This window comes from Siniperca chuatsi, linkage group LG6 (assembly GCF_020085105.1).
Source record: "Siniperca chuatsi isolate FFG_IHB_CAS linkage group LG6, ASM2008510v1, whole genome shotgun sequence".
Classification (NCBI taxonomy): domain Eukaryota; kingdom Metazoa; phylum Chordata; class Actinopteri; order Centrarchiformes; family Sinipercidae; genus Siniperca; species Siniperca chuatsi.
Window position 1 is genome coordinate 12,463,467 of NC_058047.1, and position 22,854 is coordinate 12,486,320.

Below are 22,854 nucleotides of genomic sequence, written 5' to 3' on the forward strand. Positions count from 1 at the left end.
CCAGCTGATCTTATTTGGCTTAATTTGTCCCATATATTCATACCTGCAAGCTGCCCACCAACCAGTGTAAACTATTAGCCAATGAGCAGATCCACTCAACTGGAATGGAAATGCCTTGCTCATGCACTTTTGGAAGTACACATATCACATGAAAGTCATGTTTCATGTTGAAAATACCATCATTTGGACTAGCGTACCTGGGTCTTTCAGGACTTGGGGGTCTTTCCATGAAGCTCCTCTTGGTTGCCTTGGAGATGGGGATGGCTGGCATATTCTTCAACAAGGATGAGGGCTCTGAGGTGACAACAGAGATAAACGATCAACCTGTACTTAATACATACATAATACTGTACATCAATTTCACCATAATTACTTTGCTTTGTGTATGTTTCGGATAAAATACACCTACGGGTACCTCTAGGACTACCATTACTTCTAGCACTTACCACCACTTCTTTCTGCACATGACACTACAGTTGCTATTGCTACTTTGAAAGCTATCGGAAATTCAGAATTTAAGACCTGCCTGTGCCTTCGTTGTCCAGCATTCTTGGTTTCACAAAAGATGGCTTGACCACCTCAAACCACCAAAACAGCTCTGCCATGAACACCAGGTAGTTATTCTGTGGAAATATTCAAACAAGTCTAAGATTAAAAACATGGGATTGGGTAACATATAATCACTCAGTACAACAATACCTTAAAAAAAATGTCTGTTACAGTGAACAAATTCTGTGTGTCCTCTTGTCACTTTATCCACAATACCACCTGCCATAAACTCGCATTGTACTTATTTCTCCAGCAGGTGTCTCTGTTAACCCTTACAGAGAACCTGAGGTGATGAGTATTACTTGTCTTCCAGTCTGCATATAAATAATTCACCAATCTTGCTCTATTTCACAGAGTATCCTCTTAAGAGAACGATGTTTCATAGTTCAACCTTCAAAGGAGTAATTTACAAGGGGATCTATATTCATCATCCTATTCACCGACGCATTTTCCAAAAATGAGTGACTTTTAAGTAAAATAAAGAAGAAGAAGACTTATTAAGAGTCAGACTTTTCATACCGCAAGAATATATTAGCTAAGCTAATGTAACCAACATCATGGCTTTTCAGATGCTACATAAGCTAATCTTCCACTTACATAACAATGTCAATAGTACCTAGGGTAGTAAAGAGGAGTGATTAAGGCATTAACCTAATTTATAAAATAGAGGTCAGCTATTTTTTTCTGTTCTCAATTACCAGTATACAATCCACCAGTCAACCTGAATTAGATCGCGTAAAAATGTGGGAGGGTGTTTGCCACTGCTGTGCCAGGTCCATGTCTGAATCAGGTCAACATACAGTGGGAGGTCAAACTGCTTGAGGACACTGCACTGCAAAAATATCCATCTGTGGACTAGTGCAAATGCATCTATTAGAGCTGCACTGTATTACAAAGGTAAAACATGTAGCCTTTATCAGATATTACTCAAAACACCACATGGTTCAACCAGTATGGCTGACACTGTAGAAAAATCCATTCAGTCTCTTTTCAGTCCAAACACTGCATTTTTAATGAGTCAAGATTTGTGCCATCATAAGTGAAATAAAAACTTTAAAATGAGTGTCATTATCTTGAAACAAAGCAAAGAATAAGTCAAATTCCTTCAATCAAAAACAATTTATTTTGCATTGTAAACTGAATCCAGGCTGATTTTTTCCACTTTCACATATTTCAAGAATCAATATTTAATCAATTATTATGCCAAGTTGGGTGTTTTTTGCACTGAGAATGCCGGCACTCACTTACAAACGCACACGTGCACGAACGCATATGCAAAATGAGTGCGGTGAAGCAGGGACGACCTTGAGGAAACACGCCCCCTCCCGCCCTCAGTCCGTGGTCTCCAGACAAAGACAATGCTGCATGGCCCAGCTCTAAAGATACCTGATTCACCTCATCAGCAACATTTTGCTCTACCAAGCACACACCAGCGAACACACACACACACACACACACACACACACATCAGACATACACCCCTTAAGCCCCCCAACTACAGCTCGAAAGCACACCAGGAGGGGCAGAGGCAATTAAACACCAGTAGCAGTGGATTCCCTAGAGTGTTACTGCAGCATTTTACGTTTTTTTGGAGTCCTTTGTGTTTTTACCTCATGCTAAAAAGCAAAGCTGCAACCGTGTGAAAAGGTGTGTCGCTATGACAGAATCTAGGCGTGAGAAGCTGTAGTGCACATGGTTACCAAAGCAATTAAAGTAAGGCAGAAAAAAATTTAATTATCAACTTTACATGCAAACTGAACAATTGCTTCCTACAGCTAGAGTTTTTCATCAATCAGTCAATTAAAAACGTTAATCTTTTCCATCATCTTTTTCAACCTATGTTTTGAGTTACATTTACCCTTCTTATAACTCTGGGGTTAAATTGCACTTTAGCATAGAATTACTAACAAACAGCTAGGTAAATACCAAAGTGCTGGTTACCTTCAGGTGTGTTCAGCACGTGAAGCATTCCTCAATGGGTTAAGACGAGCAGAAGAAATAAAAAAGAAGGAAAGAAAGAAAAAGGGAGAGACAAAGATCTTCCATCGTCCACTCAGCTGAGACTGGTGGCAGAAAGCCCAACCTGACTTCTCTCTTCCCATCTGCCCATCTGACTACTACTGACACACCAGGTGTGAGTGTTATCACTAATACCACCAGTCAGCAGTCGCACACACTCACACAGATCCTCAAACAACCAACCGCTGCACCACCACTATGCCTGTCTCCCCACTGACTGGAATTACTACCTCTGCCAGGTCTGCAGTGTTGCCAGATCTGTCTGTTTGGAGATTTGAGTGTGTCACTCTCAGGATGATGGGGGTGGAGGGAGTTAATCCACTCTACAGGGATGGGCACAAACAGCCCCTCCTGCATGTACTACACATGCATACACTCACACATGAATAGTGTAACATTTAAATGCACTGGCAATGTATAGGGTGTGCATGCATAAAAATGGCCACTGCAGGTCACACATGAACACCCTACAAATGTCTTTATCCAGCTCAGCAAGACACTAGGCCTACACACACACTGAGCATTCACTGGGCATTAATGTCAACAATCATTGGGCCAGAAGGTTGATTAAAGGATCTAGGTCCTGCAGCCAGCCAGCCAGACTCACTCCAATCTGGAAAACCCACCCTCTTGATTTACCGCCAAGTTTATGAGGCTGCCCTGACTTGCCCGTAGAAAAACCTGGGCTTGCGTTGTATTTCTAAAAGTAGAAAACGAAATCTAAAGAAGAATGAGCTTTCATGCTCAAATGTCTAAACGTGGCCACACACAGACATCAGACACCAACACTTAAGTTAAGAACGTCAGTACAAACACTGATGAAAGGATCACTACTTGAATGTGATCCTTGCACTCTTTACCTGCTGGTGGTCTAGGAACTGAGGCTTATCCTAGTGCAACACTCACTGCAAATCACTCTGTCAGCTGATGAATCAAATGCAATGTAATTCAGTATCTTTAAATCAAGCACCATAAACCCAGTCTGTTTAAGATATTTATAAACTTTAAAAAACATATATCCTTTGTTGCTGATTTCAAATGATGACAAATGATCAACCAACTTAAAGCCATGTTGAAGAGGCAGCTTATGAATGTTAATTGCATTCCTCAGGGCAACCTCAACATGTCTGCTACAAACCTCCCGGTAAAGAAGAAGAAGCAAACGCTGGCAAAAACCCAAAGCTGGCGAACTTAATTTCTCCTTTTTGGATCCACAGATGGTAATTTGGATGTGCTGTGAATTAATTAAATGAAGAGCCAGTAAATAGGAGTGGGCTGACGTGATTTACTATCCTGGTGTCCAGTAGGAAAGAATAGCCCTAAGTAATGAGTGCATTCTATGGCTTTGGGGGTTGGGTACTAAAGGCTAGTCTATTGTCTCTATAAGAGACTTACTGAATATAATGTGGACTGATCCCGTCTTCACCAAACATACAAAATTTTGTGTTTTATACTGAATTTCACCCCGAGTCTTTTGTTTCCTTGAGAGGGAAGGGAACAGACCCTTAACTCTGGTGATTTTATGTGCAGTGCTCTACATATTCAGCCACAAAGAAGCTCATGGAATCTGCCATGGAGATGTGTGTGTGTATGTGTGTGTTTGTGCAGGCATGAAACACTCACTCAGCTGTCAAATGTTCAGGCTGTGAAGCTTCATGCTCAATTCCAATTTTCTGCACATATAGACTGATTTCTTTGGATGACTGATAATAAATATTAAAGTAACCCACACCAGCTACAGTCCAGCCCTCAAGTTTAAACTGAAGTGAGGTATCTCCTTTTATACTTGTCAGGTTTTGTCTTTCTTTCCATTACTGTGTCTTGATGTCCTCCATGTTAATGCTGCTCAGCCAAGCTGTCAAATTTATGACCTTTATCTCATTGGTCTCAAGATTTACTTAATTTTAACTTGCAACACTTAACAGCTTATGTATTGACATTAGAGCTGAGACAATTAGTCTATTAGTTTTCGACACAAAATTTATCAGCAACATTTTGGATAATAAATTAATTATTTTTCAAGCAAAAATACCAAACATTCCCTTGTTCCAGTTTCTCAGAGGTGAGGATTTGTTACTTTTCCTTATTATACACGATAGTTAACTGAATATTTATGATTTTTAGACTGTTGGTTGGACAAAACAAGACATTTGAATATGTTATATATAAGCATAATTGAGAAATTGGAGAAAATGAAAAACATCAGATCTAAATTGCATCTGGTGGAAGGATTAGCACAGCAACACTTTCAGTTAATTATGATATGTGCCTCCCTGTTTGTCTGTGTGCATGCTTCAGTGATGGGCATGTCTAAACACATCATCAAGTTCCCATCTGATGCTGTCCCTCTTTCTCTCTTTCCCCACCTCGGTCTCTGTCATCTCCTCTCCAACCGTTTCAGACTCTCTGTTGGTGTAAGTGTTATCGCTCCTCCCCGTCTCTTCTCTCCTGTTTCCATTTTCATCCGCGTCAACACCTCTCTCACTTCACTTCCCCTCTAATGTCTCGGCTCAATCTCTATAATAAGGTCTCCATTAGTATGACGGGCCACGATGTACAGCTACTGAGGGTGTGACTGCTTGGAAACTGGGTCAAGGTTACTGAGTCTAACTGGTTCTGTGTGCAGTTCTGGCTGCACTGATGCTCTCAGGCAATCACTCTGCCCTGCTAGGATTTTTTTTTTAATCCCTCATGAAATCAGTGTCAGCGAAATACTGCTACTGGCTGGTTCACATGACTCAATTTTTTTCTTTTTTGATGCTGTGTGTTTAGTAGATGTGTGTGAGCTTTGGGCAACTTGTGAGTGTGAGATAATGTTTTCATGTTATCCATCACGTTATCCATCTCACAAGAGCTGTATCCCTGATTTATAATATTTTATATACTGTATATTACTAGAATATTAGTACAAATACTGTATCTATTACTGTTGATAGAACCTGCATTGGTCTATTTTCACATGCATGTCTCTATTTCATAACTGAATCAAGTGAAATTCTTCTCCTTTGTGTCTTTCTTTTAGCTTCATTTGGAAACAAGAAATATTATTTGCCAGAGCAAAAACCAATTCCATTTATATATTGAAATATTATTTCTATTACTATTACAAAAGTATTTTATCAGTGTCTAGGAAGTCCATGTCATCAATGCAACTCAGCTGACAAATGTATTTAATTTAGTGTGTTTTTTTTAAGTTTAAAGTGCCTTGAAAGCTGGTGTTGAATCAGATTAGACAGTCTACTGATGTTTGTCCTTTTAGTGACCTGTGTTAAGTCTGTGCGGAGAACAACAGTTCTATGTCAGAGAACATGCTGAGGCAAAGTCAATGTCATCCAGACACATCAACTTTTTTACTGCTTATGCAGTTCTCAGGCAAAACATCAGGGATGGACACATCAGGGACAAACACAAACACACAGCACGGACGGAAAGTTACACCAAACCACCAGACAAATTGTAGTACACTGTCTTTGTGGTGGCCATTCTGCCTTTTGTGTGGCAGAATACTGGGAGTCACTGTTTTGGGATGTTGTGAGAATTGTGGACTCCAGTAGCCACTGTGGCTATTTGATGAAAAGGTTTTTTGCGCCGACAAAAATACACATATGAACACAACTAGAAAACAAAAATAGAACTGGATATGTTTGAGAGGCAACATAGACCTTTTACAGAAATACAGTATTAGTCATGCACACCCACACAATGCATAAATGTCTCATTTCCAATAAATCCTGTAGCACAACACTGGCTTTGAGCAAGAAGAGCTGTTAACAACCAATAGCAGCCCTGAGCAAGTAACACAACCTGAAGCTGAAACTACATGAACAGTAGAACTAGGAAAAAGTTGCGTATTACTAGTCAGGGAGAGACAGAGAGAGAAAGAAAATGACTGATTGAGAAAGGTCGGAAAACAGAGAGACAAAGTATGACAGGAGAAAATTAGAAAAATCACATGTAGTCAAAAGCACAAAAGGAACAAAAAGAAAAAAGAAAGAAAGACAAGGAAAGAGTGTGTGAGGAAAGAATGAAAAAACACATGCAGACATGTTGGGAGAGCAGGGTGATTGCAGCTCTCCAGAATTGTGGTTGGTGAAGACAGATAGTTTGGATTGAATGGTTTTTCCACAGCATGACTCACCACACTGGCTTACAGAGCTGCTCATTTCTCCTGTTTCATGCCTTTCTCTCTGGATAGTACCACACCATATGGTTTTCTAATCTGTTTTGTTGAAAAACTCATGAATGAATTAACACATACAGGAAGTGTATCAGTTTATGGAAACAATCATTAACTTAAGTATAACTCGACATTTTGATTTGTCTGTAATTTTGTAAATGCGCAAACTAAGATCTGACATTACTCCTAGGTTTTTTTAAAAAAGAACCACCAATTTCTACAAGGTCACATTTTTTCAGATGGTGGTTTTTCTACTAACTAACATTCTTCCTGCTGGCAAACTCTGGACACATTTTAAAGGCTAAGTTTCAACAAGTCAGTAGTGCAGCAGTTAAAATTCTGACAGATATTTATCCAAGACTGTAACGACTATTACACCCTTACTGTAACTTTAGAGTGGAGAATTGGTTTGCAGCGAGAAGATTTGGACATCAACCAAACAGGATCAGTATCACAATACAACCATCAAGTCACTCCAGAGATTTCTATTCTGTGACATGTAGCATATTTTTGACTGAAAGTCTTTAAAATTGTCATTGACCTTAATTTATGAGACCAATTTCTAAAAACCATCAAGCTTCTTTACGCACACTCTCATAAAGGACAATTAAAAATTATTTCACTTACAAATAATATCTATACATTTGGAAAAATAAAATAACTGTTGCTCATTAAATAATTCTAAAATAGAGGCTCCAGTCTGTGCAAGTTTTAATATTTTGTTAGTCAAAGACTAAAAATAACTTACTGACAAAACTTTACAAGTACCATAAATGGTTTGATACAGAAGTGAGGGTCAAAGTATTTAATTTGTAAGAGCAAATATCTCATTTTGGAAATGAAACTCTGAACCTTGGTGTTGAATGCAGCCAGGTTTGAGCAGTACCTTGATGGTGGAGGAGGCATAGAGCATGTCCTCCAGGCTGAAGTGGCAGCAGCTGTTCAGGTTGTCTTTGCAGAAGTCCTGTATGAGCTGCAGGTTGTACAGCCGATCAGCCAGCGTCATGTTCACCTTCAGGCAGACATCTAGGAGGGCAGAGGGAGCCATCAGGTGTCAGGGTCAGGTTCTGGTTGTAATACACACTTCAGTGGTTTTCAGCGTACTGAGATGAGTGCAGTGTGTACAAGTACAAGTACGTGTGGGTGGAGCTGTGTGTTCATACATTTAAAGAGTAAACAGTGTTGAGTAAGGCCCACTATCAACACCTTTCAGCAAAGTGATTTGATTATGTTGCATCTTTTGTTTGTGACTGATCTTTGATCTATTGAATAAAGCATTCAGGGGCAGGGGACACATTGACACAAATCTATCCCCACTGTACTTATAGGTCTTTGAAAATAAAAATAATAATATCTTTTCAAATTTTTTCTGAAAATTTGTGAGGAATAAAAATAAACAACATATGTAAAAAGAGAGAATCACTGTGCTCAGAGCTCAGCTATTTTCTTTTTTGGTTTGACTTTTTTTTAAGCATGAAGTTGAAATGTGTTCTGAAAACAGATGTTTACCATTTCAGTTTCAATGGGCAGAAACAGTTTAAGGACCAGAAACTTTTCAAAGTTGGAAACATTCAGCATTTTCAGCATATTTTCTTCTGACTTATTTATTTTGGTCAACAGAGCTCTTAAACTCCTGCTGATAAATTATGGTCACCTTGTGCTATGTTGCAGGACATGCAGGCATCCTGCCCCAATCCAACACACACGACTCGACTTCAGCCCACACTAACTGTAAGCTCCTTACCGTCCAATGATAGCAGTTGAGGGCAGTAGAAGTGCAGCAGAGCACCCAGGGCTGAGCCGTCCGTGCTGTCTTTCAGCAGGTTGTCCACTGGGGGGATCCAGGGAACCGGCTGGGTTGAGGCCTGCTCCTTCCTGTAGCGAGCCTGCATAACATAAAATACATACCTATAAACCATATTGCATTGTGCAACATTAAGCTGCCTACATCTACAGTACCTATTGAGCCAGACTTGTCCTATTGTTTATTTTTTCATTAATTACAGCTGCAAAATTAGTTATGTATAATGGTGCAACCATAACAGCAGCTGTATCTTTATTGTCTCTTTAAAGCAACAACAAACACTTTACAACACATCAAGGCTTCATTAGTTTTAATCGTGTATGAAGGTAACTGAATGACTCTGGAGCCTTACAGAGTATGTAGTAAAATGTTCTAATTGTTTGAAAGAAACATGTTATGGTAAGCCCACTGAGAGGGAATAAAACCCACTATGGTAAATATAACCCACTATGGTATAATATCAGTGCTGCACAAATACAAATGAAGCGACTCACTGATTATTTTTCCAGATGTTGTGATCTTCGTTAGGCTTAGTGGTATAATGCCACATAATTATTCCCTACACGTTGAGAGCATTCTAAATGAAAAACTTGCCATTTCAATGTGCAGCCTAATGGCATGAATATATAAATGACTTTCCACTAAAACACACACAATGTTTGAGGTGAAAAGAGACAATGTTACAAGAGGATCTACAGTGAGAGCTGGCACAGGGACTCTGAAACTGTTTCATGCCAAATGCTCCCAGACGTCCCATCTCTGAAATAAAATTCTAATAAAGTTAATCTTTCTTCATTTTTTTTTGGCTAATCCCTTGGGACCCATTCAGTGATTCCCCATGAGGGTTAGTTAGGACCTTCACATTAGCAAATACAAGGAAGCCTGTTAGAGAATCTGAGTTTAAATACGCATGTCCCTAATGTCTGTATGTCATGGATTTCAATCAACTTAACAACTTTATACTAAACTGCAGTTCATAGAGACTGTAGAGAATAAAGAACTGAACTGATTTATAATGTAATTCACACGCTACGGTTTTATCTTAATGGCAAATAATTACAGCTACAGTTTCAGAATTTAATTTCATATTTTTGCTGTACAATAAATCACATGGATACAGCACAAGGGAACACTTGTTAATCAAAACAGGGTCAGAGAAAGAAAAGCTGTGTTTATGTAACAGTGAAATCACAGGTTGAAACACATGTGTGATAAAATTATGGCAATCAAGACAGAGAGAGGCAGGAGGGAGCAGAGACGGTCACTATGGATACATAGATGAAAGAGCATAGGACTGATTAGTTGACTTACAGGCACAAGCTTCATGTACCACTTGGTTGGAGACTGCAGCAGCACAGCAAAAGAAAAAAACAACAACAAAAGACATACCTGTTAGTGAGATTAGTTAGTAATGCGATTAGTAATACAAGGAAAGACATGACAGCTGTGAGATCAAAGGGAGAGAACCTGCGTGTAATTGAGAGTGCAAGAGAAGCAGCCCACACAACCCAAATAACCCTGAAATTGTGTTTAGTGTAATGCGGTGTTGAGTTTTGAGCGTGTATCTTAGTCTTTTGGTGCTCATATGTCTAGAGAATAAGAATTTAGCTATGGCCAGTCCAAATATAGGGGATCACAATTTCTCTCAAATAAAATGGCGCAACTGAATAATGAACAATAACAGAAGAAACATTTCAAACCCCATACGAAACAAATGCGTGACAAGAAATTGGATCATTAGACCTACATGCAGTCTGTATTGAAGCCTAAATGGAAATGACACTAGTGTAAGATTTAGGCAACTCACACCATCCACCAGAGACAACTGTTGCATTTTGGTAGTCACAGTAGCTTGACTGAGCCAGTGTCAGAGTGGAATCTAAACCTGTATGCACAAACTGCATCAAAACAGGAGAAGCAACAAACAAAAAAACGGCGAGGCCTTTTCTGCCAGTTGTCAGTTCACAGTTTCAGTTGTTAGAAAAATACTTCTGAACAATAATTTAAAAAAATCCGAAATGAGCTGCAATTTTTAAGTGAAAATGAAAGAAAATCTGTTTAATGTATACAGGTTTGATTCCTCTAACGGCTAATGTGCCCATCAATAGGCACGCATCCTTCTTTACTGTCTTCGAAGATACACTGTGTTAGAGTGTTCAGTGTCCCTAAATCCCCAAAGTTCATCTAAGTTCACTGCTGATGTGTTGAAACATAACTGTGAATTTTGCTGAGTTTGAAAAAAACAAAAACTTAGTTGAGATGAATCTTAGAATCAAGGGGAACTGTGTGGCACAAACAAAATCAGGAAATGCATCTTATTTTTGCTAAACAGAAGAGCATCAGCTAAATACCTACAGTAGCTAAAAGAAACCAAATAACAATCCCACTGCATAAATGTAACCAAACTGTCAGCTATCCACTGACTGTAAGCTGATTCCAAAAGAGGAGAGGCTTGCCTCAGTTAATAGCTAATTCCCACACTACCTAGAAGCATCAAAGAACCAAATGTGAGTGCCACTCAGAGTTGCTGGCAAGTGCTCAACTTCAAAGGCGAGCCATGACTTGTGAGAAAATACAGCCACTTTGTCCCGAAAACCCCCGAAAGAAATAACAAAGACAGCAAGAGGATGAATAGATCAGTTGTAGCTTTCTTGGATTTTCCTGATTTGATTAACAGTTAGCTGTAGTGCACTGAAATTCAGTGACATTACAAAGGGTATTTGTAGGCAGAGAGGGAGACAGACAACAAACTCTGCCCTTACTTCACCTCTCCAGGCCAAGCGGCTAAAAATCTGCAGTCCCCAATACATGACCTCACAAAGTCAATGCAGACTCACAGGCCAAGTTGAACATTTGTTTGGCAGGAGGAGAGCATGGCATGAGACAGAGGCCAAAAGTCAAAATTTAGTGAAAAAAGATAGATCTATCTGTCTATCTAGACTTATCTAATGAAATTCTGCTTCAATCCATATTTGTTGGCATTTAGCCTTTCAAAAACAACATTTAAGCCTAAGAGCACGATTATTTATCATCATTTTATGCCCTTATTGGATTAGCCTGCTGCCTATATGTATTTATGTTGACAAAACTGACGAGTTATAGGCTATTTATTAAAGAAAGTTGATTTTAAAAAAGAGACTCATTTAATCCTATGAATCACTTTATTCAAATCAAGGATTTTGTTCGAGGATTTCTTTTTTTTAGGATGCTGACGTCCTAAAATATGACGACAGACATTTGAAGCTTCATTCGAAAACCTCAGTAGAAGCTTCAAATGTAAAAAATGACATTCGGTACAGCCCTACTTCTACGTCATATGGTGTCTGCGAACCACATTCAATACATTAGGTATCTTGTTTTTACCTGTTTAAAATGACATTAAATATCCTAATGGATACCAATGCGGGACTAATATCCAAACAAAAAAAGTTTAGGTCATCAAAAACATTTATGATAACAGCTCAACAGATACCTATAAAACAAATTTTGCAACCCTGTTGATTTCAAACTGTATTTTTATTCCAATCCAACTGTTTCGGCTTATGAAGGATCTTTCAACATTTTTATTTATATCCACAGACATTAACAATGAGTAAGCAGGGGGTGAGTTTGGAGTTTTAATAAAGGGTGCTCTGATGAAGCAAATGGCTACTAATGCCCACAAAATCGCCCATTAAGGGGTCAACCTGAACTTTCAATGACAGGTTATTCTGAATACACAACTCCCAACCATGCTGCCCCAGTTTGAGAATAAGATGGAGGAGATGAAGACTGTCTGCATCTAATGTAATGATCTAAGACTGTGGGCTAAGCAGGGTCAAACAGAGTCTGTAAAAGTCTGTAAAATCCGTTATAACCACCAATCAAACCCCTGGGGAGAGGTAAGGCCCTCGTCCATCATCTCCTTACAAAAGAGCACACACACACACGCACACAGACACACGTATTATACTCATATGTTTGTACACATACATGCACCCCACCCATCTCCACTTCAATCATCCTGCGACTCTCCCTCTTCCCATCAAAGTTCATCCTCTGAAGCCAGACATGTCCAGTTGAGCTGCAGCTCAGTTTTTGCAACTTAAAAGGTCGCCCCCCTCCACCCACCCTCACCCCTGGGTACAGTACAGTAGGTTAAAATAAAAACACTGTTGCCCTGTTGAGCTCTACAGGGTTGTCCTAGGAGGGTACGTATCTGTCTTGGTCAGACTGAGACAGAGGCTGCCTGCGTGACTCACACTGCAGTCATACAGCAAAGACAGAAGGGGGGATTTCTGGGGAGGTGGGGAGTGATCGAGGGATAGAGGGAGGATATATGGAGCTGCTACATATCAACAAAAAAAACACTAGTGCGCTACTTTTTGCATATTAGTGCAGTTTGAATTATTTTGTTTTCTTCTTCTGTAAAATTGTCACCTCCCACAAATGCTAATACATTCCCCACCTTGTTCTGACTGACTGATTGGGTGGTTCTAACTAAGTGTTTTGAAGCAGACAATGCTTAGGCTTTGATTGATCTGATTGAAAAATAGACTAAAATGAGTGATTTTCTCTGACACAGAGGAGTCATAAGCAATACAGAAGACCAAAATGTTATTTCTCGCAGAAAATACTGCAATTTTTTTGCCTGTTTGGCAACTGAAGAAATATATACTTTTAGTCTGAATGCAGAAGCAGAGGAGGGACAGAGAGAGTCAGAGAACAATCTGGCGGTTTTATGACCACCCAGTACAAATTATACTCATAATAGCCATTTTATAAGTGATACACACATAAAAATTGTATACACTGAAACATTGAAAGGCAGAAGACAAAAAAAAAACTAGGATGGAGGCAAAAGTCATTATTAAATTGAAAAAGCCAAGATGCTGACTGTGCCTTCGTCTGCCAACACAGCAAGCAGTTGTTATGCAACGTCTCCTGTCTGAGGCAGCAATACCTTGAAGTTCAAGACTGTCCTGACTGAACAACATGCAGAGTGGTTTTAAAAGGGGCCAATACAATTCATTATTTCATTATTAAGTCTTCAGTTGGCTCAGATTTCACAACTACAGTGAAATGCACAATACTGTTCTTTCTGATATCTGTAAAAATGACTTGAAATGAAAACATAGAAATTTTAAAACAGACAGAAGCACAATATCTCTGTTTAAGCAGCACCAAGCAGACTTACTGACTGATTTAAGTGTACATTAATTCATCTGAAAGCGTAGATCCGCATCATCCAATGACTTTAATCACAGTTCAGACCGGAAGAATGTCACCCATAAGCAAGAGAGAGAGACGGTCACCATGAGGACTCACAAACACTCTCTCACAACACACACACACACACACACACACACACACACACATACATATGCGTTGGGCTGCCCTAAGGTTAGGAATGATGCTACTGAAGTGCCAACTCTCAGGCTTGGGGTTGGGGCCCAAACAAACGGATGTGTTAACACATCATCAGTCACTTATTTTTGATGCAACTTCACCAGTTAAACGTGTGTGTGTGTGTGTGTGTGTGTGTGTGTGTGTGTGTGTGTGTGTGTGTGTGTTCATGAGGGATAACTGAGGCATGCAGTGCTGCGTCTGCACACTGACTGGTCAGATCAGCATCAAACACAGTGGGAGTCTGCACAACTCTGGGACTGGGATGGGAACCACACACACACGTACTCACACACACACTCACACATGGCATTTCTCCATTTCAACTCTCTGCAGGCTAAACCACATGGGACAGGGTTGCAATATTTTCCCTTAGGTAGACTGTCTAACTCTCTAAACATTTCTACAAAGGAGCATCACTGACAGTGTTGTGTCATACTGTGTTGCCTGACATAACCTGTGACAGAGAGGAACCTAGGAAAGGAGGCATGACCCAGCAGAAAGTATGAAGATGGGTCTGAGGAGGAGAAGATGGAGAGTCTAGAGTGGAGGAGTGGAGTAGAGATCAAGGGCAGTTGAAATGTAGAAATGAGAAATTAATGAGAGAAGAGATAGGAGACTACTGGTGATGAAGGTGAACTGAAATTTCTCATGGTCATCTAACTAGTTGAGGGGATTCATAACGTTCAGGGATCACTGACACCTGCATTATTCAAAAACACACAAACTGAAAAACTGCTGGTGGTGCATAATAAATGATATGAAGGTGAGAAGCAGAATCAAAGCATGAATGATGAGGCTGGAGGTGGAGACATGAGTGTGACATCATCCACCTGCTCCTCCCCCTCCTCCCTCTTCTCTGATCATCACTCTGTTGTGTCAGGCTGATGGGTAGTGGTTGCCATGCCAACTCTGACCCTCACTGCCAGACCACAATACCAAATGTAGCTTGACTGGTATCTCACACACTCACACATACAGACGTTACAGTTGGAAAATGTGTTATATTTTTATCGCTACTGTTATATGAATTTCCACATAAACACATCATAAATGGCTGCAATATTGGAGCGGCTAAGATCCATGAAGCCATAAGCATCTTGCTGTACTCTGTTGGAGTACTCTGTATAAATACTCCGTTAGGGTACAGTATTGTATTGTACAGGTCCATTCCTCCTGTAAAATGTTTCAAACTGATTCTTCAAAAGAAAAGTTCCGCAAAATTGACAGACACAGATTTAGACCTTTAGACTTTTATTGAGCAGTAAGTTGGCATTTAGGCTAAGTCAAACATCTCTGCATACTTTCTGTGTGCAGCTGCTTCACAGTGAAAGCCCCCCAGTCACTACAAATCTAATCAAAGCATGGGAATTATTTGAATTAGCCTGGAACGCTGACATGTAGCTTGATAAAAGCTGGTCTAAATCTGTATTTGTTTTTTGTTTTTGTGACAGTTAGATTTTATTAGAAAATCTTTTTTATGTCAACAACAGCACATGAGAACAGCAACATTATTGCCAGGAACCATGATATCTATATCACAAACAATATATATTATGGACAGAAAGTCTACATAATTTGCATATAATTATCCATGATTGGTAAAGCTTACAGCAAAAATAAGAAGGTGACTGAAATTTTAACGAGGGAGAATGAGAGAGGCAAACCAAACAGCTATATTTATTATTCCAACAAATATATTACCCAGTTTCTCCATCTTGCGATGTATAAATCATTTATAAATTTTGTGGCTAAGTCAGTCTTTCAATCGCTAAATCTGAATTTGTAATTATATTGGTGTCAGAACGAGATATTACTGAATGCATATTGAATATATATAGAATATTATTATTGTTATTTGCTGTTAAAGCTGAAAATAAGTGAAAATGAAAATGAAATGAAAAAAAGTAGAGATCATTACACAGCAAACACAGTCTATCTATATGGTCTATATCTGCAGCACACCAAGCAAGACACAGAAAAATTGCATACTTAAATCTTTGTTTTATGTCATATTACCAATGAAATATCACAGCACCCAGCACTTATGCACTCTCACAGACACATGCTTTAATGTGGTATTTTTTGAGATTTAAATTGATTTATTTTCACCAGTGAGTGAATACATTATTCAGTGGATCAGTGAATGATTTATTGCAAATGCAACTGGTTACTCCAGTTACTCAAATACATAAAATATACACAGATAAACAGACACACACACACACACACACACACAGCCACACCAGTTAGTTATATAACAGATCTAGACTGCAGGCAGGACCCTGAACATGGGTGACCTCACACTAAATGACTGCTGGCCTAATTAACCAGAGAGCCCTAATCTGCTGGTTATGGCACAAATGAAGTGAGTGAAGCTTGTACAGTTGTCAGGGTAGATAAACTCGTTATGATGTTGAAGATGTAGCCTGGCCTTCTCTCTCTTTCTCATTTAACAAATACAGACTGAGCTTCATCTAAAGCTCAGACTTATGTGAGTGAGATTTTCTTCGATGGTAGCTGGGTTTTAAGAGCTTAAGATCTGTCGAGGAAACCGGTCCCAGATATTAAAGCGACACAGAGGTCTGGGATAAATATTTGTCAATCAAAAGGAGAATGTTGTGGTAAATCCATTAAGTGGAGCCAAGGATTTCACTTAGCTTGTTTGAAACTGTCCATCAGACTGGTGACAACTGTATGTTCATGTGTAGTGTTAAAGCTGGAAGAGAAGAGAAAAATAGCTGAGAGAGAAGAGAAAAACCCACCCGAGGACTCCCAGCAGGCTCGGCGCTCTGCGTCTCCCTCTTCCTCTGCTCCTGAGCCACGGTGTCTTTCAGATACTCATTTACCTGAAAGAGAGAGGACAAACAAGATTAATATTCACTGAGCTGGCAGCAGCATCAATGAGCAAAATTCAATATATGTAACAGACTATGACTAATATTTCATCTTCAGCTCATATTGCTCTCATATAAAAAGTAATAGCCTCAAATGCAAAATCTAATTTGCTTTGTTACTTAAAGTGAGGCTCCATAGTTAATTGTGCAAAAGTTGATATTGAAATTTAATTTCCACAGTAATAACATTAGTGTATGGGCAATGCTGAATTATTTAATTTTATTTGGTTATAAATTATACAATAATTATGCTTGCACTGTGACCACAACAATCCTTTATTTTTTATCATTACTTTAGCATTATGGTTTAAAGAATAAAACTATTTCATTGTGCTTTTGTGTTCTGTTTCTTCCATAAAGGAACAAGTCTGTGATTAAAGGCATACATTTTAGTTTTTGGATTTTCTGATCAGTTGAAATTTGAATCTAATCAGACTGAAGTCAAGTCGAGTGGAGTTAAATTTAATCAGATCTAATCTCACTGAATCCTGCACTTTGGACGACTTACAGTATGTCTCCTCAAGTTCATATGGCTCAACTTAGAGCAGGATTCAGCTGTTAAGCTGGTAAATTTTGGACCTTTAGAACACAAAGGGACTCTAGCAGAGAGCCATATGTCTGACCAGTAGGACTCCATGACCACACCTGTTAGCTATTGTGTGTGTGTGTGTGTGTGGGTGTGTGTAAAGCTCAGAGCTGGCAGCAGCCCAGTGTTCCTGATAAAAGAATGTAAACAGACTGGGGCCTGTAGCACTGTATGGACGAGCCAGAGCCATCTGAACATGCAGGCCATGTAGCAAACCACTTAAAGGCTAACTTAAAGGCTAACTTTAACTTATTTTCTGATGTGTAGTATGTACTGTAGTAATACATTTTATGGAATGTTTATGAAGATTTGTTTCCTTGTACCTCCTACAGAGACTTTACACACAGCATATGTAACTTGGACTAAACCCAAATATTAAATATTAGTTTGTGCACATAAGAATGTGTTTTGTTCATTAAAGTGATAGACCACCCAAAAAACATTCACCATCTACAAGATGGAAGGGTGGCTGTAAAAAGTTGTTTAATTTTGTCAACATTTGGCTGCAGAACATTCACTGCTACAGACTGTCTCTGTACTGCACAATCGTGCTCTGATGACAAGGTGACAAGATTCTGCCAAAAACTTTGTCTTTAAACATTTGATTGGTGAAAATATGACTGTTTAGAACACAGTAAGCATACAGATAAAACAGCTGACGTGTATTAGAATACAGGTCTATAGACATTCTTGATACTTCTTTCAGCCATGAAAACTTTTCAACTTTGGAATCTATTGTAGATGACTGAATTAAAGCTGACCACAACTGCTATACTAAAATAATTTAATTTGTGTTTCAGTGGACATTTTTATTTTCTTAGGGTCGTAATATAGCCTGAAAACCAGACGAATCTGCCGAGATCATGTTTCATTTGCTCTGGCAGGTATGTCTGGCCCCTCTCCCATTCAAACAGATTTGCACCCGTCGGGCCAATCACAGCCGTTTATCTAATAAGGGGTGGGTTTGATACGATGACTGACAGAGTAGCTTTACTGTTCCAGATTTGAAGTCACACTTTTCGCTGCTCTGATTGGTTGATACAGCGCAAGGCATCAGGCTCACAAAACTCAGTTAAAACTGTCAAACTAGGCAGTGCTGATCAAATATGAATCAAGATTATGTTATTGCATTGCATATTTCCCACCTCAAATGTTTTCAGAAACACATTTTAGTGTACCGTTTAGCTGTAATTTGTGACCAGGCCGCCATCTTTTTCCTGCTTGAAAGTGGACCAAGCACCGACCCAACTTGCATGTGTCGCTCAGCACGTTTCGTTGCTCTGATTGGTTGTAGGTCTTTCCAAATGCGTTCAGATGAATTTTGGTCTGTGCCTGTTGATAATGCCCCTTGGAAATCGAAAAAGAACTGAGAGGTTCCAGACTAATACACATTTGCGAATTAGTCTGGCTATGCCAGGATATTCCTAATACATAACAATTCTCTGATTGGTTGAAATAACAGTAAATGCTAGTTCATGGTAATGTATAAGGATATGGATGCAAAATATTCCTTAACAGCAGCCACTAAACAATATTATTAGTACTAACCTTTAAAGCCCTTGTCAGAAGTGCAAGAAGACTATAACAACAAAAGGGGACAATACAACAAACTTATTTCACCACCTAAAGCAGAAGCACCCGGTTGAGTACGAGGAGAGCCAAAAACCCTGCTAGGAGATTTTGTCATATTGTCAAGAATATCATTATCGCAGAAATACCCTGAAATATCGTGATATTATTTTAGGGGCCATATCGCCCAACCCTAGTTGAAACATAAATGTGTGTTTTAACTGTAGAGTTCAGAGGGGAGGGCCAGTAGCCATGAGGAGCTGGCATTCAGTGCCTTGTGTCATAGCTAATGAGAACAGCCACCTCTTACATGCGATACTCTACTGCATATAAGATGTGGATGATGTTAAATTACGCCATCATTAAAGAAGAAAGCACAAAGATTTCATGTGACTTAACCATATTCTCATGTTTCTGTTTCCTTCATTTCTGTTAGCTTGCACATACAGAGAGTCATGAACATGCTTTACATGACAATCTTTGTATCAACTCTTAAAAGGTTATAAAGGCAGTGAAAGTAGCAAAGAATTGGACAATCCCACCTTTATTATACCCAGGAGGATGTTTTCTTGTGTGCTGTGAGTTCACCTGTACACGTCATATGGTACAACCTCAGGGCATGAAGACAAAGTGCTGTTCATGTAACAGATTTGATGGTATTTAGGTCAGTGTTTTTGACTGTAATATCTTGCAACCCCACTGAGTACTGGTGAAATGCCCCTGAGCCAGGGTATCTACAGTGTACAGTATGAGCACTAGCCTGAGTCATGTTATGACCTTTGCTTCCACATGACTGCTTTTTGTGACAAAATAAAATTTTCAAACATTGACTCATTGGGCGGCTTACAGAGATCCAAATGACCATGCTATGAGAACCTTGTTGGTGGTATAGTTGTTGTTTGCTAACAGAATCATGTTTTTTTTTTTTACTTTGTTAAAATGAAGATCTGCTGAAATAGTAGATTCACATTTACCTGAATATGGACACAACACCCTGGTATCATATATCAACTTCAGGATAAAAAGGCTAGTGGAACATAGGCTGATTTAAATTGGGGCAGAACTTCATCTGTCAATAGTGTAAAAAAAAACCCACACAATTTACACAGACATACACACTCAAATATACCATTACCTACCTTGTTGATCCAGGTGGTGACTGCGTCCTCTGTGTCATAAGGTGTTTCCACCTCAGGGTCGCAGGATGAATACTGACGAATGCAGGTCATCACCTTCTCCACGCTCATCGTCTCCACTGTGTACGCCATCATCAGAGTGTCGATCATTGCCAGGTGAGCACTCTGGAAGAGAAAACAGTACAGAGAAAGATTTAGAGGGTGAAAACAAGTACCCAACTGCAATGGTCAACACCATGGCCAGGTGTATCATAAGAGAGTGTGAGATGAGAAAATAAGCCCAGTTTGTTTCCTTGGCACTGCATCAAAGACGACAGGGAAACAGCAAAATATTTGTAAAGGCCTGCAAAGAGTCTTATAACTCTGTTTTCATCTGTCAAAAATTGCCAGAGGAGTTGTCCCAGTTTTTACCAATTTTTACAAAAATTTAATTGAAAGTTAAATTTGAAGTAAAAACGAATCACCACATTAGCATAATACTGCAGGTGAGTGGGGAGCAAGGCAGTGATATATAGGATTGGACCAGGACTCCAAATCCTCCACTGTACTGTACATCTGAAACTCTGTCTTCAATCAGATATTCCCTTGTGACTGTTGCCCTGGAAACAAGTACATTCATCCCTGGTTACAAGACCCAGTTTGCTCACAGTGACTGCTAGCCTTTGAGAAGCCAGAATAAGACATCTTCCTGACAACAGAGTCCAATTAATAGAATTGGTGTCCATTATAAGATGCTCTACTTATCAATTATCACTGACTGGAGGGTTTTATTTTGAAAAGCTTCAACTATAAATCCATTTTTGGACAGATAATCATGAAGTTTATACAATGTCACAACAGTATGTAACTGTGAACTTTTTTAACCAACCTACGTGGTCTACGTTTCATTGTGTAAGACTGTGGATGATTCAGTTTTGTGCTATCAATCAGTTTGTAAAAGTATGTCAGTTAATTTAAGACAAATGTCAGACTCCAATACAATATATTTGCTGCATGTTGTATGACTACTAAAAGGAACTGTTTAGCAATATCATGTTTCAATCTCTTTTCTGACATTTAAAGGAAACAAGGAACAGAACAAGGAAAGGTGTGGTTACCAGTTCTACGCTGAACTGAAATATAGCAATAAGTGTATGAGAACGTATGCCATACCTTAACTACCTCTAACCATGGACGGACCAGTCATTTATTAATTACGGTGTAGGCATCTTCTGAACATAATAGCATAACATTAATAGGTTTTTTCAACATGTTTACATGGAGACATTCTGTATTAACCTATTCATAAAAATAAGTTGCAAAAGAAACCAACCTCAACTTACAGTAGCTTGTGTAGCATTCCACATGTTACTCATCAGGCAAATCAAGCCAATCTTTCCACAGTATCAACAATCTAAAACAACTTAAATGGTAATTCCAGTATTTTTAAACCTGGGCCCTATTTTTACATATTTTGGGATCTAAATGACTAATTGGTACATACATTTTTGGAATTGGTCCAGTAGATTGCCTCAGCCAAAACAGGCTGCAATGGCTGCAATGAGCGCAATTGCCCAAAGGATTACATAGGGCCCAGGTTTAAAAATACCGGAATTACCCTTTAAGGAATTGTGTTACAGGTATGAGACAAGTTACACGTGTTGGTGTGTTTGCCCTAAGGTAAAATAAAAAATAAAAGTATAATAAAAATCTAACTGGAGTCATAGTTTAGTTCCCCAGCATCACTCTCTTTACAAGGAGCAACATGTTTTTTTATTATTATGAAATACACATTACAAAGACGATGTCAGTGTCTGTTCCACAATATTGAGGGAGAAAGATAAACTGTGAAACAAATAAGTGAAACAAAAAGAATGATTTTGATTAAAATAGAAGCAACAAGGAATTTACAGGCAATTCAATTGTGAGCAAAATTTCTATTTGTCTGTTGCATTAAATAGTATTAGGTAGGAGTTAGAAGTATTAGGGCACTCAAACCCATATATCTTTTGTGGTTCAGTCTGTATATTTATTTGTATGTATACAGATTTAAAGCAAGGTGAGCGAGTTAGTTTGCCTGGAACGTGCGTGTTATTAACAATAATTGGAGACTATATTCAAGAAGAATGGCATTGGTGGTTCGTTTACATGTGTACATTCTCTGTCAAAGCAAGAAAATATGCTACGTTCTCATACTGCAGCGAAAAGTCATAGGGAGGAAGTTGTGGTGTTGGATGAGTGTACAACGCATGGCTTTGACACCTGAGACAGGTGTTCACTCCTACCAACAATCAACCTTTGCTTCCTTTAACTACAACTGATCTTTTGTGTCCAGGATCTTTCCCCAAACTTAACTTTCCAATACATGACCACAGTTTCTACAATCATAGACTTGCTCAGTGGCTAGACAGGTCCCTATTGTACCAGTGTAAAATATAACTGATGAGCTTTTGCTTGGCCCCTTTCTGTCTGCAGATACTGTATATATATATATATATGATCAAAGATATATGATATCTTTGTTTGTTTCTAAATTTACTTTTGAAGACTGATACCTAATTAGCCCATGCTAACTAGACTAATAGAGAGGTACAGAGTTGTGCAACAGCTGGAAAAACCATGACACCAACATCGATGCTGAGATTTTCTTTCCCCAAAATATAGCAAGATATGGTGATATTTGGCAAGACCGGCTGTCAAGTTAACAACTATAAGTGCATGTTTAACTCTGAAATTAATTTGCTGTGTGACAT

General features: G+C 39.0%; 1 protein-coding gene across 4 annotated transcripts in view; it reads right to left on the bottom strand.

The window, feature by feature from the left end:
* Positions 1–22,854, bottom strand: part of camsap2a (calmodulin regulated spectrin-associated protein family, member 2a) — a 53,907-nt gene that overhangs the window by 12,236 nt on the left and 18,817 nt on the right. For 2 of the 4 annotated variants that reach the window (XM_044200691.1, XM_044200690.1), the window contains exons 3-9: positions 20,126–20,287; positions 16,700–16,783; positions 9,861–9,893; positions 8,490–8,631; positions 7,632–7,771; positions 527–623; positions 198–294 (exon numbers count right to left, since the gene is read on the bottom strand). In XM_044200691.1, coding sequence (XP_044056626.1) covers positions 198–294; positions 527–623; positions 7,632–7,771; positions 8,490–8,631; positions 9,861–9,893; positions 16,700–16,783; positions 20,126–20,287 — 755 coding nt within the window. The remainder of the gene's footprint in view (positions 1–197; positions 295–526; positions 624–7,631; positions 7,772–8,489; positions 8,632–9,860; positions 9,894–16,699; positions 16,784–20,125; positions 20,288–22,854) is intronic. The other 2 variants (XM_044200693.1, XM_044200692.1) reach the window with 1 other exon arrangement.